The sequence below is a fragment of the Macaca fascicularis genome, chromosome X (assembly GCF_037993035.2).
Source record: "Macaca fascicularis isolate 582-1 chromosome X, T2T-MFA8v1.1".
NCBI classification, from domain to species: domain Eukaryota; kingdom Metazoa; phylum Chordata; class Mammalia; order Primates; family Cercopithecidae; genus Macaca; species Macaca fascicularis.
The window spans coordinates 115,167,019-115,180,869 of NC_088395.1; the positions used below are offsets into that span (position 1 = coordinate 115,167,019).

The window sequence follows — 13,851 nt, forward strand, 5'->3', positions numbered from 1 at the left end:
TTCTTTTTAATAATAGGGACCCCCTGGGATCCCAGGTATGAAGGTAAGCATCTCATCCTGGGGAACGAATGTTTTGAATAAAATATTAGGATAGCCCGCAACTTCAATAGGATAATGACTCAAACTTCTGTCTTAAAATTGATGTTTTAGAAGTTGTGCAGGTATAAACTTACAAGCTTGTAAGCTTGTAAACTTACAAATAGTCTCCTGTGTTCCCATGGCTTTAAGTACCTTGTATGTGCTGATACACTTGAAAATGTGTATATTAGACTTGAGTTTCTTTTCTGACACTTTAAGTCTTCATCTTCTTACACTTTGATACAGTTGACCACCTACTCTCTGTAGAATTATTTTTTTCCATGGCTTCTGTTACACTGTCCTTTCCTGATTTTTCTTCTGCACCTCTGGTTATTCTGCAGTCTTTTATGTAAGCTCATTCTTTTATGCCCATCAAGCATCAGGTCACAGTCTGTACTCCTTCTTCCCAGAAATATTATTAATGCCCATATTATTGATTACTATCTAGTTACTGAATACCAAATCAGACTTTTCTTCTGAGTTAGCTATGTGTATTCATCAGCCTCTCTGACATCTCCACATGTTCCAAGTAAACCCACCCACAAAATAAACCTGCTCCTCCCTCTGGCTCCTCGTATCTCAGATTTACATCTCTATATGTTATGTACACTTTTACATGATCTCAAAACCCGGAAGTTAACATTTATATTTTCCATTCTTTCACACACCTCCTCATTCAATTCCATCACTAAACACTAAGTGTGCCTATAAAAGGCATCTTAAATTCATCCACTTTTCTTCATTTCCACTATTACCACGTTAGTCATAATGTCTCATCTTGATTACTGCAATAACCTCTTATCTAGTCTCTTTTTTTCACTACTGCTCCATCCTTACCTCCCCTCCTGTTTTATTCTTTACAAAGCAACCAAGAATGATGTTTTTAAAGTGTTAATTGATAATTTAATCTCCCTGCTTATAAATCTTCAAGGACTTTCTACTGTGTATCTAAGGTAAAGTCCATAGTTTGTTTGTAAGAACTGCATGCTCTGGTCCTTGCCTACATTGACAGCCTTATCTTAAACCACTAAACTTATCCTTTAGCTCACTGACCACATCAGTCTGCATTTAGTTATTGGGATATGCCAAACGTTTTGCTTTTGGAGTCTTTCGTGTATATGGTTTACTTTGCCTAATATTCTTCCTCCTGTCTTTACCTGAATGACTCATTATCCTTCAAGTCTCAGGCTGAATGTTACCTTCACAGATTGCCCTTCTTTGACTACCCAAACTAAAGTAATTTTCTCCACTAGTTTTTTTTCAATTATTGTACCACGTATTTTTCTTCATAGCCCTTAATATTCGCAGCCCTTGATGTTGTCATCTTATATTTTTACATATTAGGGTCTGTATTTTCCCATTATATTGTTAGCTTTATGAGAACAGAGGCCTTGTTTATCTTCTCTATTACTGATTACCCAGAACCTACCACAGTTGTTGGCAAATACTTAATATTTACTACGTATTTTTTACGAGTAACTGAAGGTACTACACTCTTAATAAATCTACTGTTCTTCAGTGTACTCTGGCCACTTCCTCATTTTCCTTTAAAAGTTTTTTATTACTGAGATGGCCTAATCTTTTAGTACATCTCTGTTACAAATTGAATCTTCAGATCATTTTTGTGGTTTGCTGGTTTTCATGTATAATAACTGTGTCTTAGAACTTCCATTGATGGCTTCTTTTAGGGTGAACCAGGTAGTATAATTATGTCATCACTGCCAGGACCAAAGGGTAATCCAGGATATCCAGGTCCTCCTGGAATACAAGTAAGTATCCGGTGATTTTCTTTTTTTGCTATATTGATTAAACCAAAAGATTACAACAATCCCTCAACCTTTAGTACTCTCTGTTTTTGTCGTAAAAATTATCATCAGATGTTTACTAGACATTACATGTACTTTCTACCTGAAAATAAAAGCAATCTGGACCAGGAAGAATTTTAACATCTGCTTCATTCTTTTGCTTTTCTATCCAGTTTTTTGGGGATTGGCAGCAGAAATAGGGTTCTATATTCTTATTCTTGTACTGTGGAGAGCAGTAGGGTCTTTTGTACATTAACAAAAGACCTAATTAAAAATAAAAAGTATGGGTGTCCCATTGAATATATTAAAATATATCATTTGTAACACTATCAGTTATGCATAACATATGAACATATTTTGAAGGCTGAAGGAATACAGTTTATGCACAGTGAACATCAAATGTAATCTTAAGAAAAAAATTTTAGCCTGTAGAAAACATGCATAGAGAGAGCAGTAACTTTCGAATGTAGATTAGGAGGTCAATTTCTCAGGGTTTATATTTCATGATAATTGATTCCTTTGCCCAAAATAAAAAATCAAAACTTTCTGGTAGTTTATCACTAAGATACAAGACTGGGGACTTTTTTCATTAGCTACCTTCTCATTTCTTACTTGATATCACCCATCCACAGTTTTTAAAATTCACTCAATCTTGCCCTTTATATTTTATAAATTGTTATGAAGTAATATTTGAAAATACAACGGAATACATGCAAAATATACGTATGTTATGAAGCATAACTATAAAGTGAACAACATTTAAGAGCTAGAAAATTACAAATGATTTTTAATCAACCTGTGTGTCCCTTGGTAACCAAATCCTTCTGCTTTGCCCCAAGACATAGCTACCCTCCTGAGTTTTCCACTGTGCCTTAAAAATAGCTTTATTATATATGCATATATTTCTAAGTAATAGAATATTTAGTTTTGCTTTATAAAATAATGTAATATTTATGTAGTTTTCTGCAACTTACTTTTTCTACTTGATATGCTAAGATTCATCCATATTATTGGATATGGCTTTAGTTCACTCAGTTTCACTTTCATATAACTTTCCATTTGTGAACATACTACAATTTGGTGTTTTTTGTTTTATGTGGTGTTTGTTGTTGTTGTTGTTGTTTTGAGATAGCATCTTGCACTCTTGCCCAGAAAGGAGTGCAGTGGCATGATCATGGCTCACTGCAGTCTCGACCTCCTGGGCTTAAGCAATCCTCCCACCTCAGCTTCCTGAGTAGCTGGGACCACAGGTGCACATCACCACACCTGGCTACTTTTTAAAATTTTTCGTGGAGACAAGGTCTCACCATGTTTCCAAGGCTGGTCTCAAATATCTGAGCTCAAGCGATCCTCCTGTTTAGGCCTCCCAAAGTATTAGTTAGGATTACAGGTGTGAGCCTCTGTGCCAAGCCCACAATTTTTTCATTACAAAAAAATCCATGATTTATATCTAACTATAGAATTGCTAGATTGTAGGCCAAATTTTCGGTTTTTAACATGCCAAATTATTCCATAACACTTGTATCATTCTCTTATAATTTATCCCAGTTACTCTTATTTCCCTCTGTCTTTAATCTTATCTATTTTTAAATTAGAGAAGCTATCTTGAAAGTACTAGCCTTTCCCTTCTCATTTATAGCATAAAAGCCCCAACTAAATGCATACCTTTACACTTTATTTTGTAAATTTTCCTTATTATTTGTCTTATATTTATTTACCACTTTAAACCACAAGTTTTCTTATAACTACTTAATCCTTTTATCCCTATGCATTTTAAAATTTCACTTAGAATATTGCTGAATGATAAAATTGTAGAGCAGAATTCCAGTGACAACTGAAGTTTAAATGAAGTCTAAATTTCATCCATTTAGTTCTTTGTAAGATACAATGAGGGGGCCGGGCACAGTGGCTCACGCCTGTAATCCCAGCACTTTGGGAGACCGAGTCATGATATCGAGAGCAGTCTGGCCAACATGGTGAAACCCCGTCTCTACTAAAAATACGCTAATTAGCCAGGCGTGGTGGCAGGTGCCTGTAATCTCAGCTACTCAGGAGGCTGAGGCAGGAGAATCACTTGAACCCAGGAGGCGGAGGTTGCAGTGAGCCGAGATCATGCCATCGCACTCCAGCCTGGGCAACACGAGTGAGACTTCGTCTACAAAAAAAAAATACAATGAAGGGCTTGTTTTTTTAGTTGTTTTGTTTTTTATTTTCATCATTTTCTTTACTCACTTTATAACAGGGCCTACCTGGTCCCACTGGTATACCAGGGCCAATTGGTCCCCCAGGACCACCAGGTTTGATGGTAAGCTCTCTTCTTTAATTTAATTTCTCCCCCTTTCCTTTCTGACTTCTTTCATGAATATTAATATTATTTATAATACTTGAAAACATAATGCATTCTCAACATTCCCAATTTATAATTTTCTTATTTAAAGGTGACTTTACAATGATGTGGTGAATAATACGCATTCTAAGTAATGGCTCCATTTTATAGATGGAAAAATGAGGTATATAAAAGGAAAGATTTATGATGAAATATTTTGTTGGTTGCTTCTTGATGTATCAGTGTTGAAGTCAATTCTGGCCATTTCAGAAAGTCTTTTAAGGCAGTTTTCTAATCACTTGATGAAACATGTTTCTTCAAACTGCAATTTTTTGTTTAAGAAGAACAAAAGCAGGGCTTCATAAAAAATACTGGCTTTCATTTCTTAGGCGCCTGGGACAAAACAGTAGAATTGGTGAGGGGAGCGATCACTATGCAATTGGTCACAGGTTTTTATACCCGCAAAACTTCTACAGATCCTGAATGTGTAACCGATTCTCTTACGTTACTACCTCTATAGTCACTCTTATTTTCTATCCTTGTAAATTCTAAGTATTTTTACTTCTGCAATACTTAGATTTCATTCAAGTCATGTTTTGGACTTACAAGTTTGCTGTTGCCCTCTTAAAAGGCCAAGAAAATTGTATTTCAGTAGAAGTAATTTCTCATGTGCCACTCTATCTCTCATCTACCATATATTTAAGTGACAGTTTCCATTATACCTGTATAGGTTGTACATTTTTGTTTGTGACAATTGGTCCTGCACTTTTGAATGAAGGAAATAATGTTTGATAAATACTAGAGGAATCTACCAGAAAAGATTGTGATTTCTGCTTTCCTATAACTTTTTGGGGGAAGATTACAAAACCCTTCAGTTTGTTTTAGTTGTAGACTTCATGCAAAGCATGAAACTATGGACTTTTACACTTTTTCCTAATTCTGCTGTTGGAACATTGGTGCCCCTTGAGTATGTTGTTACACCTTGAATTTCCTGAACCATTGTGGCCACTTAACCGATTCACTTTACATTTCTGGATATTCCTTGAATTAACCCTAATTCAACAGGTGAAGCCAAATCTTAGAAATGCCACCAAGAGGCCGGGTGCGGTAGGTCATGCCTGTAATCCCAGCACTTTGGAAGGCTAAAGCGGGTGGATCACCTGAGGTTGGGAGTTCGAGATCAGCCTGACCAATATGGAGAAACCTTGTCTCTACTAAAAATACAAAAAATTAGCCAGGCTTGGTGATGCATGCCTGTAATTCCAGCTACTCGGGAGGCTGAGACAGGAGAATCGCTTGAACCCAGGAGGCAGAGGTTGTGGTGAGCCGAGATCGTTCCATTGCACTCCAGCCTGGGCAACAAGAGGGAAACTCTGTCTCAAAAAAAAAAAAAAACAACAACGAAAGAAATGTCACCAAGATACAATATATAAATAAATAGGCCCATTGAGGTTAAGAGGCAACATACTTGAGCAGAAAGGTGCCTATTTAATTTTTCAAACCTTGAAACATTCTCAAATACACAAAGTCAGATTGTATAAAAATCAAACTGGATTTTAAAAAATAACACATGGTTTTTGGAACTTGATAGTTAATTGCGTTATGGTACCTAAATTTACCTATAATTCTGATGTGAAAAATTTGATGGGCTGTTGAGATTAACTTTTGAATTGATTTTTGACACTGGGGCTACCTGTCTACCTCTGCCCATCCCAGTTTTTTTCTGTTGCCCATTTCTGTTCTGTCATCAGAGGTACTCACGTTCATCTAACTCATTTTAATCAGTTAAAACGTGTGTCTCTGACTAAAATGAAAACAGACAAGAAAATACTATTTTGATGTGCTTTTTCACACCTTACTCTTTCTGAAACTAAGTAACTTTTAAAATTAACTTATTAATATAACATTTTATTTTCTCTTTTTTCTTCTCTTCATAGGGCCCTCCTGGTCCACCAGGACTTCCAGGACCAAAGGTAATTTTCTTTTTCTTTATATCTTTTATTTGGTGTGTATTCTTTTTGTACTGTCAGTGAGATTTTTAAATGGAAACTTCTCTTTCCAGGGGAATATGGGCTTAAATTTCCAGGGACCCAAAGGTGAAAAGGTGAGTAAAGAAAGAGAGTTGGTTATTCAGCCCTCAGCTTTCTCTTTTTGTAGTCATTTGAACTGCCTCCTTTCTTTCTCTTGCTTCTTGCAGTTATCTTATCTTACATGTCATATTATTGTCTGTGGTGGTTATGAAATATCACTGCCTTATTTTGTCTTGCAAACAGGGTGAGCAAGGTCTTCAGGGCCCACCTGGGCCACCTGGGCAGATCAGTGAACAGAAAAGACCAATTGATGTAGAGTTTCAGAAAGGAGATCAGGTGAGTAAGTAGGGAGGAAGTCAATGAAAATCTTGCTATGGATATGTTAATTAGTTTGATGGTGGTAACCACTTCACAATGTATATGTATATCAAAACATCACATTGTTTACACCTTAGATATATACAGTTTTTAATTAGTCATTTATACCTCAATAAATCTGAAAAAATGAAATGATAAAAAGTTAAAAATAATATTTATATGTAAGTGGCATTCCATTAAAATGCATTATAAGCTGAAATGTGGTTATATATCGGTATTTTTTTAAATAACAAGGATCTGAGATTATTATTATTATTTTTTTGAGACTGAGTCTTGCTCTTGTCACCCAGGCTGGAGTGCAATGGCATGATCTTGGCTCACTGCAACCTCTGCCTCCTAGGTTCAAGCGATTCTCCTGCCTCAGCCTCCCTAGTAGCTAGGATTACAGGTGCCACCACTGCACCCTGCTAATTTTTGTATTTAGTAGAGACGGGGTTTCACCATGTTGGCCAGGCTGGTCTTGAACTCCTGACCTCGTGAACCTGCCTCAGGCTCCCAAAGTGCTGGGATTCCAGGCGTGAGCCACCACGCCTGGCTGAGATCATTAAATTTTAAAAATAACTTTATCAAGATACAGTTTACATACATAGAATCCACCCATTTAAAGTGTACAATTCAATTTTTTTTAGTGTATTCACAGGGTAGTGAAACTATCCGTGCAATCTAACTTTAGAAAATTTTTAGGCTTCCTTAAAAAAATCTCCATACCTATGTTAGCTGTACTCCCTATTTCTCCCCAAATTGACCAGCCCTAGGTAATCACTAATCTACTTCTTGGCTCTGTAAATTTTTCTATTCTGGATATTTCATATAAATGGAATCATATAATATGTGATCTTCTGTGTCTGGCTTCTTTTACTTAGCATAGTGTTTTCTTGTTAAATCATTTTGCAGCACATATCAGTGCTTCATTCCTTTTTATGGCTGAATAATATTTCATTGTGTAAATAGTCTACATTTTGTTTATCCATTTATTAATCAGTTGATGGGCATTTGGGTTATTTCCATTTTTGGCTATTTGAAGAATCCATTCATGTATAAAATTAGGTTATGGTAAGTCAGAATGATGACAGTGTTCTCTACATTTCACCGATATGCAAGGAGAAAGATAATGTTACTCTATAAGCCTTTGCTGTGTTTAGAAATAATTATCTGATACCCTGCTTTTGCTAGAGTAGATGAGGGAAATTAGATATATTTTTAAAGCATACTGGCCCACACTTAAACAAACAGAATGTGTGCATTTTTGTTTCTCTTAAATGTGAATAAGAAAGTTAAGAATAAAGGAAAAGTTGTATTGAAACTCTACCATCAATATGACTTTGGTCATTTAATTATCTGCCAAAATATATGTATGCCATTTGACCCCAAAATCTCCTTGTTTTAGGTATTCTTACTTTGTATAAAATATTTTATAAGAATAAAAAATTGTCATTTTTTCATTTTAAGTGTTGCCTTGTTATTTACCTCAAATCTTGGCTTGTATATAGACAAGAAATTAACTGAAATGAGCAAAGATAGCTCTAGTTAATTTTGCTTAGAATATTTCAACCTTAAATTAGAAACACCCTATTATCTTTGGTTATACTACATGAGTATACAGTTCAGTTTAATTTTTTTAGAGGGAGATTTATTTTTTATTTTATTTTATTGTTTAAAAAATTTCTACCTTTATTATATATACAGGGGGTACATGTACAGGTTTGTCACATGGGTATATTGTATGATGCTGAGGTTTGGGGTACAGATCCCATCAGCCAGGTAGTGAACATAGTACTCAGAAGTTAGTTTTACAAGTATTACCTGCCTCCCTCTACTCTTAGTAGTCCCCAGTGTCTATTGTTGCCATCTTTATGTCCTTGTGCCCCCAATGAGACCATGTGGTATTCGATGTTTTGTTCATGCATTAATTCACTTAGGATTATGGCCTCCAGCTCTAACCATGTTGCTGCAACATAGATGTAGCTGTGGTTCAGTTTATTTAAAATGCTTCTAGCTAGTGCTAGTGCTTAGAATGAAAAGCATGTTCCAGTATTAACATTGACTTCCTTTCCCCTACTACTACATAGGGACTTCCTGGTGACCGAGGGCCTCCTGGACCTCCAGGGATACGTGGTCCTCCAGTAAGTAACCTAAAGTGCTTTAGCATCATTTAATGTAAATTGGTATTGGTACACAATACTCTATGAACCAATGTGAAACAATTTTTATGTGTACAGGGTCCCCCAGGTGGTGAGAAAGGTGAGAAGGGTGAGCAAGGAGAGCCAGGCAAAAGAGTAAGTGATGTAACTGCTAATATTCTTTTCAAAAAATTCTAAATGTGTGTGTGTGTGTGTGTGTGTGATTTTATTCTTTCTTCCTACATCTTACTTCCATTGTTTCAAAATATCACTACTGACATTATAATGTTGATGTCTAAAAAGTCTACTTAATATAGTCCAAGCCAGTAATAAAGCTTGTTATATTCTTTAACTTTATACTTCCTGACTAACAAATGTATGTTGTTGCTCTATCATTTCTTTGTATCGTGTAGGGTAAACCAGGCAAAGATGGAGAAAACGGCCAACCAGGAATTCCTGTGAGTAGCTAAGGTTCTTCCCCCTGCAAAACTGGAGACATTTATATGTTGGTATAACATATGGTGGTAGAGAAAGAGTATGACAAAGAGTGTGGGGTCTGGAAATAGTTTAAATGAATTGAAATTATCCAGTCTTTGTCTTTTGAATATAATTTTCAATTTTTAAAAATGTTTGTGAGTCCATAGTAGGTGTATATATTTATTTATGAGGTACATGAGATGTTTTGATACACGTATGCAATGTGAAATAAGCACATCATGGAGAATGGGGTATTCTTCCCCTCAAGCGTTTATCCTTTGCATTACAAACAATCCAATTACACCAAATATAAATTTGAGGTTCATCTATTTTTTAAAGTCAGACTTATTGAGATATAATTTACATATAGTAAAAGGAACTATTTTTAGTTTACAGTTCTGTGTTTTTTTGTTTTTTTGTTTTTTTGTTTTTTTTGAGACAGAGTCTTTCTCTGTAGCCCAGGCTGGAGTGCAGTGGCCGGATCTCAGCTCACTGCAAGCTCCGCCTCCCAGGTCCACGCCATTCTCCTGCCTCAGCCTCCGGAGTAGCTGGGACTACAGGCGCCCGCCACCTCGCCCGGCTAGTTTTTTTGTATTTTTTCAGTAGAGACGGGGTTTCACCGTGTTAGCCAGGATGGTCTCGATCTCCTGACCTCGTGATCCACCCGTCTTGGCCTCCCAAAGTGCTGGGATTACAGGCTTGAGCCACCGTGCCCGGCTACAGTTCTGTGTTTTGACAAACACATACAGTTGTGTCACCACCACCATAATTAAGAACACTTCCATCACCTTCAAAAGTTCCCTCATGCTCTTTTGTAGTTATCTCCTCCCTATTCCCCTATCCCAACCTCCTTGCAACAACTGATCTTTTGTCAGTCTCTTTAATTTTGCCTATTTCCAAATGTCAGATACATTGGATCATTTTGTATATAGCCTTTTGAATCAGGATCCTTTCACATAGCATAATACATTGACTTGTGTATCAGTTCATTTTTTTATTGCTGAGTAGTATTTGATAATTTGAATATACCATGGTTTGTTTATCCATTGACCCATTGAAGGATATTTTGGTTGTTTCTGTGTTGTGGCCATTATGAATAAAACTATTATAAATATTCCCATACAGTTTTTCTGTGTGTGTGAACATGTTTTTTCAGTAAAAGTTTTGACAGGTAATATTTCTACTTACTACCAAAAAGGGGCATGGGAAATAAAATATGTAATTCCAAAAACATTATTTCAAGCAGCTTCAGTATCAAGAGTATCTACAGTAGGCAAGAGTTTTTCAAGGACAGAGAGAATATTTGATGAAATTTGTAAGTTATTCCATGGGAAAAGGATAATTCTTAACAAGATAGGTTAGAATTACTAAATTCAGATAAATTGGTTTCAGGATATTTTACTAAACAGGCAATCCTCAATTTACAATCTCTAGTTCAAAAATATTTTATATTATAAAATATCAAGAGGTAAATTCAGGGCCTCAGTTCCTGGCTTCTTTTGGAACAATTGGTCTTTGTCTTGATTCAGGCAGCTGTGATATTCAACAATTGCCTCTTAGTGTTTTCAACAAATGGGGGTTGGGCGGTAGGGAGGCTGTTCTCTTGTTCTCTGTTTGCACTGGGAGAGCCCAAGTTGGGTCAAATAAAGGCAGCCTTGCAAATAGTCTTCTTTTGAACCACCAGACAGATCAAATAATGATAATTCTCTGGAAATGGGGCTTCGAAGGAGCTCCAGCCCTGTTCTTTCCTCTACAGTTGCTGCTAGGCTGCTGGTTTTCACCTTGATTGTGAGGAGAGGTGGTGGGAATAGAGCAAGTTAAAATGCCACAAAGCTCTGAGTTCTCACAAGATTCAGCATTTTTTTTTTTTTCTGAGAAAACACTCCTTGAATTGTTGCAAGCTTTGGTTAAGTTATGAAAGTTAATTCTGACTGACCATTTTTGCCAGTATTCTCATTGCTTCTATGGAGAAGACAATTTTTGGAGATTTCCTAACCCCACCATTTGTGCTCATGTCACCCTATCCGCTATTTTTTAAAGGGTTTGCCTGGTGATCCTGGTTACCCTGGTGAACCCGGAAGGGATGGTGAAAAGGTAAGAATTTTAATACTTTGAAGTGACTGGTTTAGTCTAGCTAAAATAATCCTTTTCTTCTCTCAAGCTTGAATTATAAATGGAAAACGTCTACATAACTAGCTTTTATATTCAAAATATTCCTTCTTTATTCATCTTTTGCTCATTTTTCTTTTATACCACACTTGCTAAATTTTCTTCCATTGCCATAAATCACAGTCCATGTTGCAGAAATACATTAAGCATTGTTTAACTTTAGCATCTCCACTGTGAAAAGTCATTGCCTTTACTTTGAGCATGTGTCGGCAAAGCTTTTTTTTCCGCAAAGAGAATTCAGCACTATTTTAGTGAGGTCCTCTTACGAAAAAGGCTTATAGCTGTGAATGTAGAACGTCGCCACTAAACATTTCCATTCTGTATGCAATTATTGTCTGTAAGTCTGTGGCTAATTCTTTTTTTTTTTTTTTTTTTTTTTTGGAGACGGAGTTTCGCTCTGTCTCCCAGGCTGGAGTGCAGTGGCCGGATCTCAGCTCACTGCAAGCTCCACCTCCCGGGTTTACGCCATTCTCCTGCCTCAGCCTCCCGAGTAGCTGGGAGTACAGGCGCCTGTCTGTGGCTAATTCTTTGTTGTTTTTCCCCCCTACTGGGCCAATGCAGCCTGACTGAGGTCAATTATTTAGTTACCTATTTTTCAAATGACTTTGAAACATTGTATGAAGCACACGATTACCAGAGTTTTAGCAGGTCACAAAATAACCAGTACTCCAATCCCTCTTGTCTTTAATTGCTTTGTATCAAAAACTGAAAGCTTTTTTGTTTTTCAGGCAAGGAAGGAAAGGCCTTACAAACTTGAATGTAGGCAGAAGGCACATATTTTAATGGTGGTTTATTTCTAAATTAGGTCTAAGTTCTAGCATGGCTTAAAAGGCACAATTAGCATAAAGGGAGGTAGGAAATACTCAGATAAAATGGTTTTTTGTCAAGTAGTATTTGTATATAGATGGATGGCTTCTATGAACAAGACTAGAGTCAGAATAGAAGTATGAAAAAGACCATCCTTGTGTCTTGGCCAGTAGTAGAGTAACATTTGAATATTGAATATTGTGTTTTTTCCATGCTGTTATAGCTACTAATCAACGATAAAAGTTCTATCTGAACTTGTCTTTCATTAGCTTCCAAGAGCAAGCTCACAAAAGCAATTCAGAGTTACTAGCTATTATTGATGATAGTTAAGTCCATCGCATCTGAAATATCTGTCACTAATAGAAATGACACTACATTTATGTCCTTGGCTAGTTTTACGAGGAGAAATATGGCTAAGTGTAAAAAAAAAAAAATGTAAGTTTTTCACTGATTCTAGTGCTACCATTTTTTTCTATTATCTTCTTTATAGAGTATTTGTAGTTGGCTAAAAATAGGAATCTTAAAAATCAAAAAAACATTACAACTAGAAATACCTTAAAACTCTGGTCCAAAAATCTTTATTCTTTGTATATAAACTGGAGAAGTTAATTAACTTGGTCAATATTATATAGCTAGTAAATCTGAGACAACATCACAGGTTAGGCTTAGCTCAGAATTGTTTCATTACTTCATGTTGCATTTCTCATTTGAGGTATTTTATGATTGATTTCTGGGTCTTTTTGAAAAGTTTCTCTTATATTCTTGAGGAAATTGATGTTTTCATGTGAATTTTACTAACCTATTTACAATTGAATTGAACAGGGCCAAAAAGGTGACATTGGCCCACCTGGACCTCCTGGACTTGTAAGTTTTTTTTTAGTATTCATTTATCAAAATTTATTAATGCATTATCATTTTTGTGCCTTAATTGCATACTCCCTACTTTTTCTTCATAGAACAGAAAATTTCAAGTCATTATCAATTTCTACTGGCTTAAAAGTCTTTATATCTAAAAACTTCAGTAACGTTGACCTCAAGGTCTTGTATTGTTCTGCCTATGCATTACTTCTGCGTGGTAAAGGTCTAAAATTATGGCTTTGGGTTGTTTTACTTCATGATTGCCAGATCACTTCTCAAGCAACCAGCAGGTGGTGCAAGTGTTGCTTACAAAGGTTCAATGAAAACAACAACAAAACAAAACTTGGGGAAGTTGGGGTGGGGTGGGGTTTTGGTCCTTTCCCCTGCAGAGCTCAGGAGAAAGATAGATTTGGTCTTAATAGGTTTTCTAAATTTGTAATTGTCTGATTCACACCTCTTTCTTTCCTGAGTGTGTGCTTTCTAGGGACTTTTAATAACGCACGTAGGAAGCTGCTTTATGAAAGAATAATTGGGAGTGGGGGAGCTACAGAATTTCTGTCATGTTTGTGTTCACTATGAAACTTAAGTCAACTGTACTTCCAGTCTTATTAGGAATAAAATATCGTTGCTGAGGTTTAACATATTGGTTTTTCTTTGGTTGAAATTTAGTAAGACTCTTGACTTCAAACTGCATTGAAGCCGCAACAGTGCGAATGTTGGAAAACTTATGTGTCCAGACATGTTAGTAACATTAATTTAATTCTTATTATCCATAGTGAGTCTCAGTTATTAATACTTAGGAC

At 36.1% G+C, this 13,851-nt stretch overlaps 1 protein-coding gene across 5 annotated transcripts in view; it reads left to right on the forward strand.

Moving 5' to 3' along the window:
- The window catches only part of COL4A5 (collagen type IV alpha 5 chain), a 264,145-nt gene that overhangs the window by 131,013 nt on the left and 119,281 nt on the right, over positions 1–13,851 (forward strand). For all 5 annotated transcript variants that reach the window (XM_074029887.1, XM_065538251.2, XM_065538253.2 and 2 more), the window contains 11 exons: positions 17–43; positions 1,767–1,847; positions 4,126–4,188; positions 6,147–6,182; positions 6,272–6,313; positions 6,483–6,575; positions 8,687–8,740; positions 8,837–8,893; positions 9,151–9,195; positions 11,255–11,308; positions 13,013–13,054. In XM_074029887.1, coding sequence (XP_073885988.1) covers positions 17–43; positions 1,767–1,847; positions 4,126–4,188; positions 6,147–6,182; positions 6,272–6,313; positions 6,483–6,575; positions 8,687–8,740; positions 8,837–8,893; positions 9,151–9,195; positions 11,255–11,308; positions 13,013–13,054 — 594 coding nt within the window. The remainder of the gene's footprint in view (positions 1–16; positions 44–1,766; positions 1,848–4,125; positions 4,189–6,146; positions 6,183–6,271; positions 6,314–6,482; positions 6,576–8,686; positions 8,741–8,836; positions 8,894–9,150; positions 9,196–11,254; positions 11,309–13,012; positions 13,055–13,851) is intronic.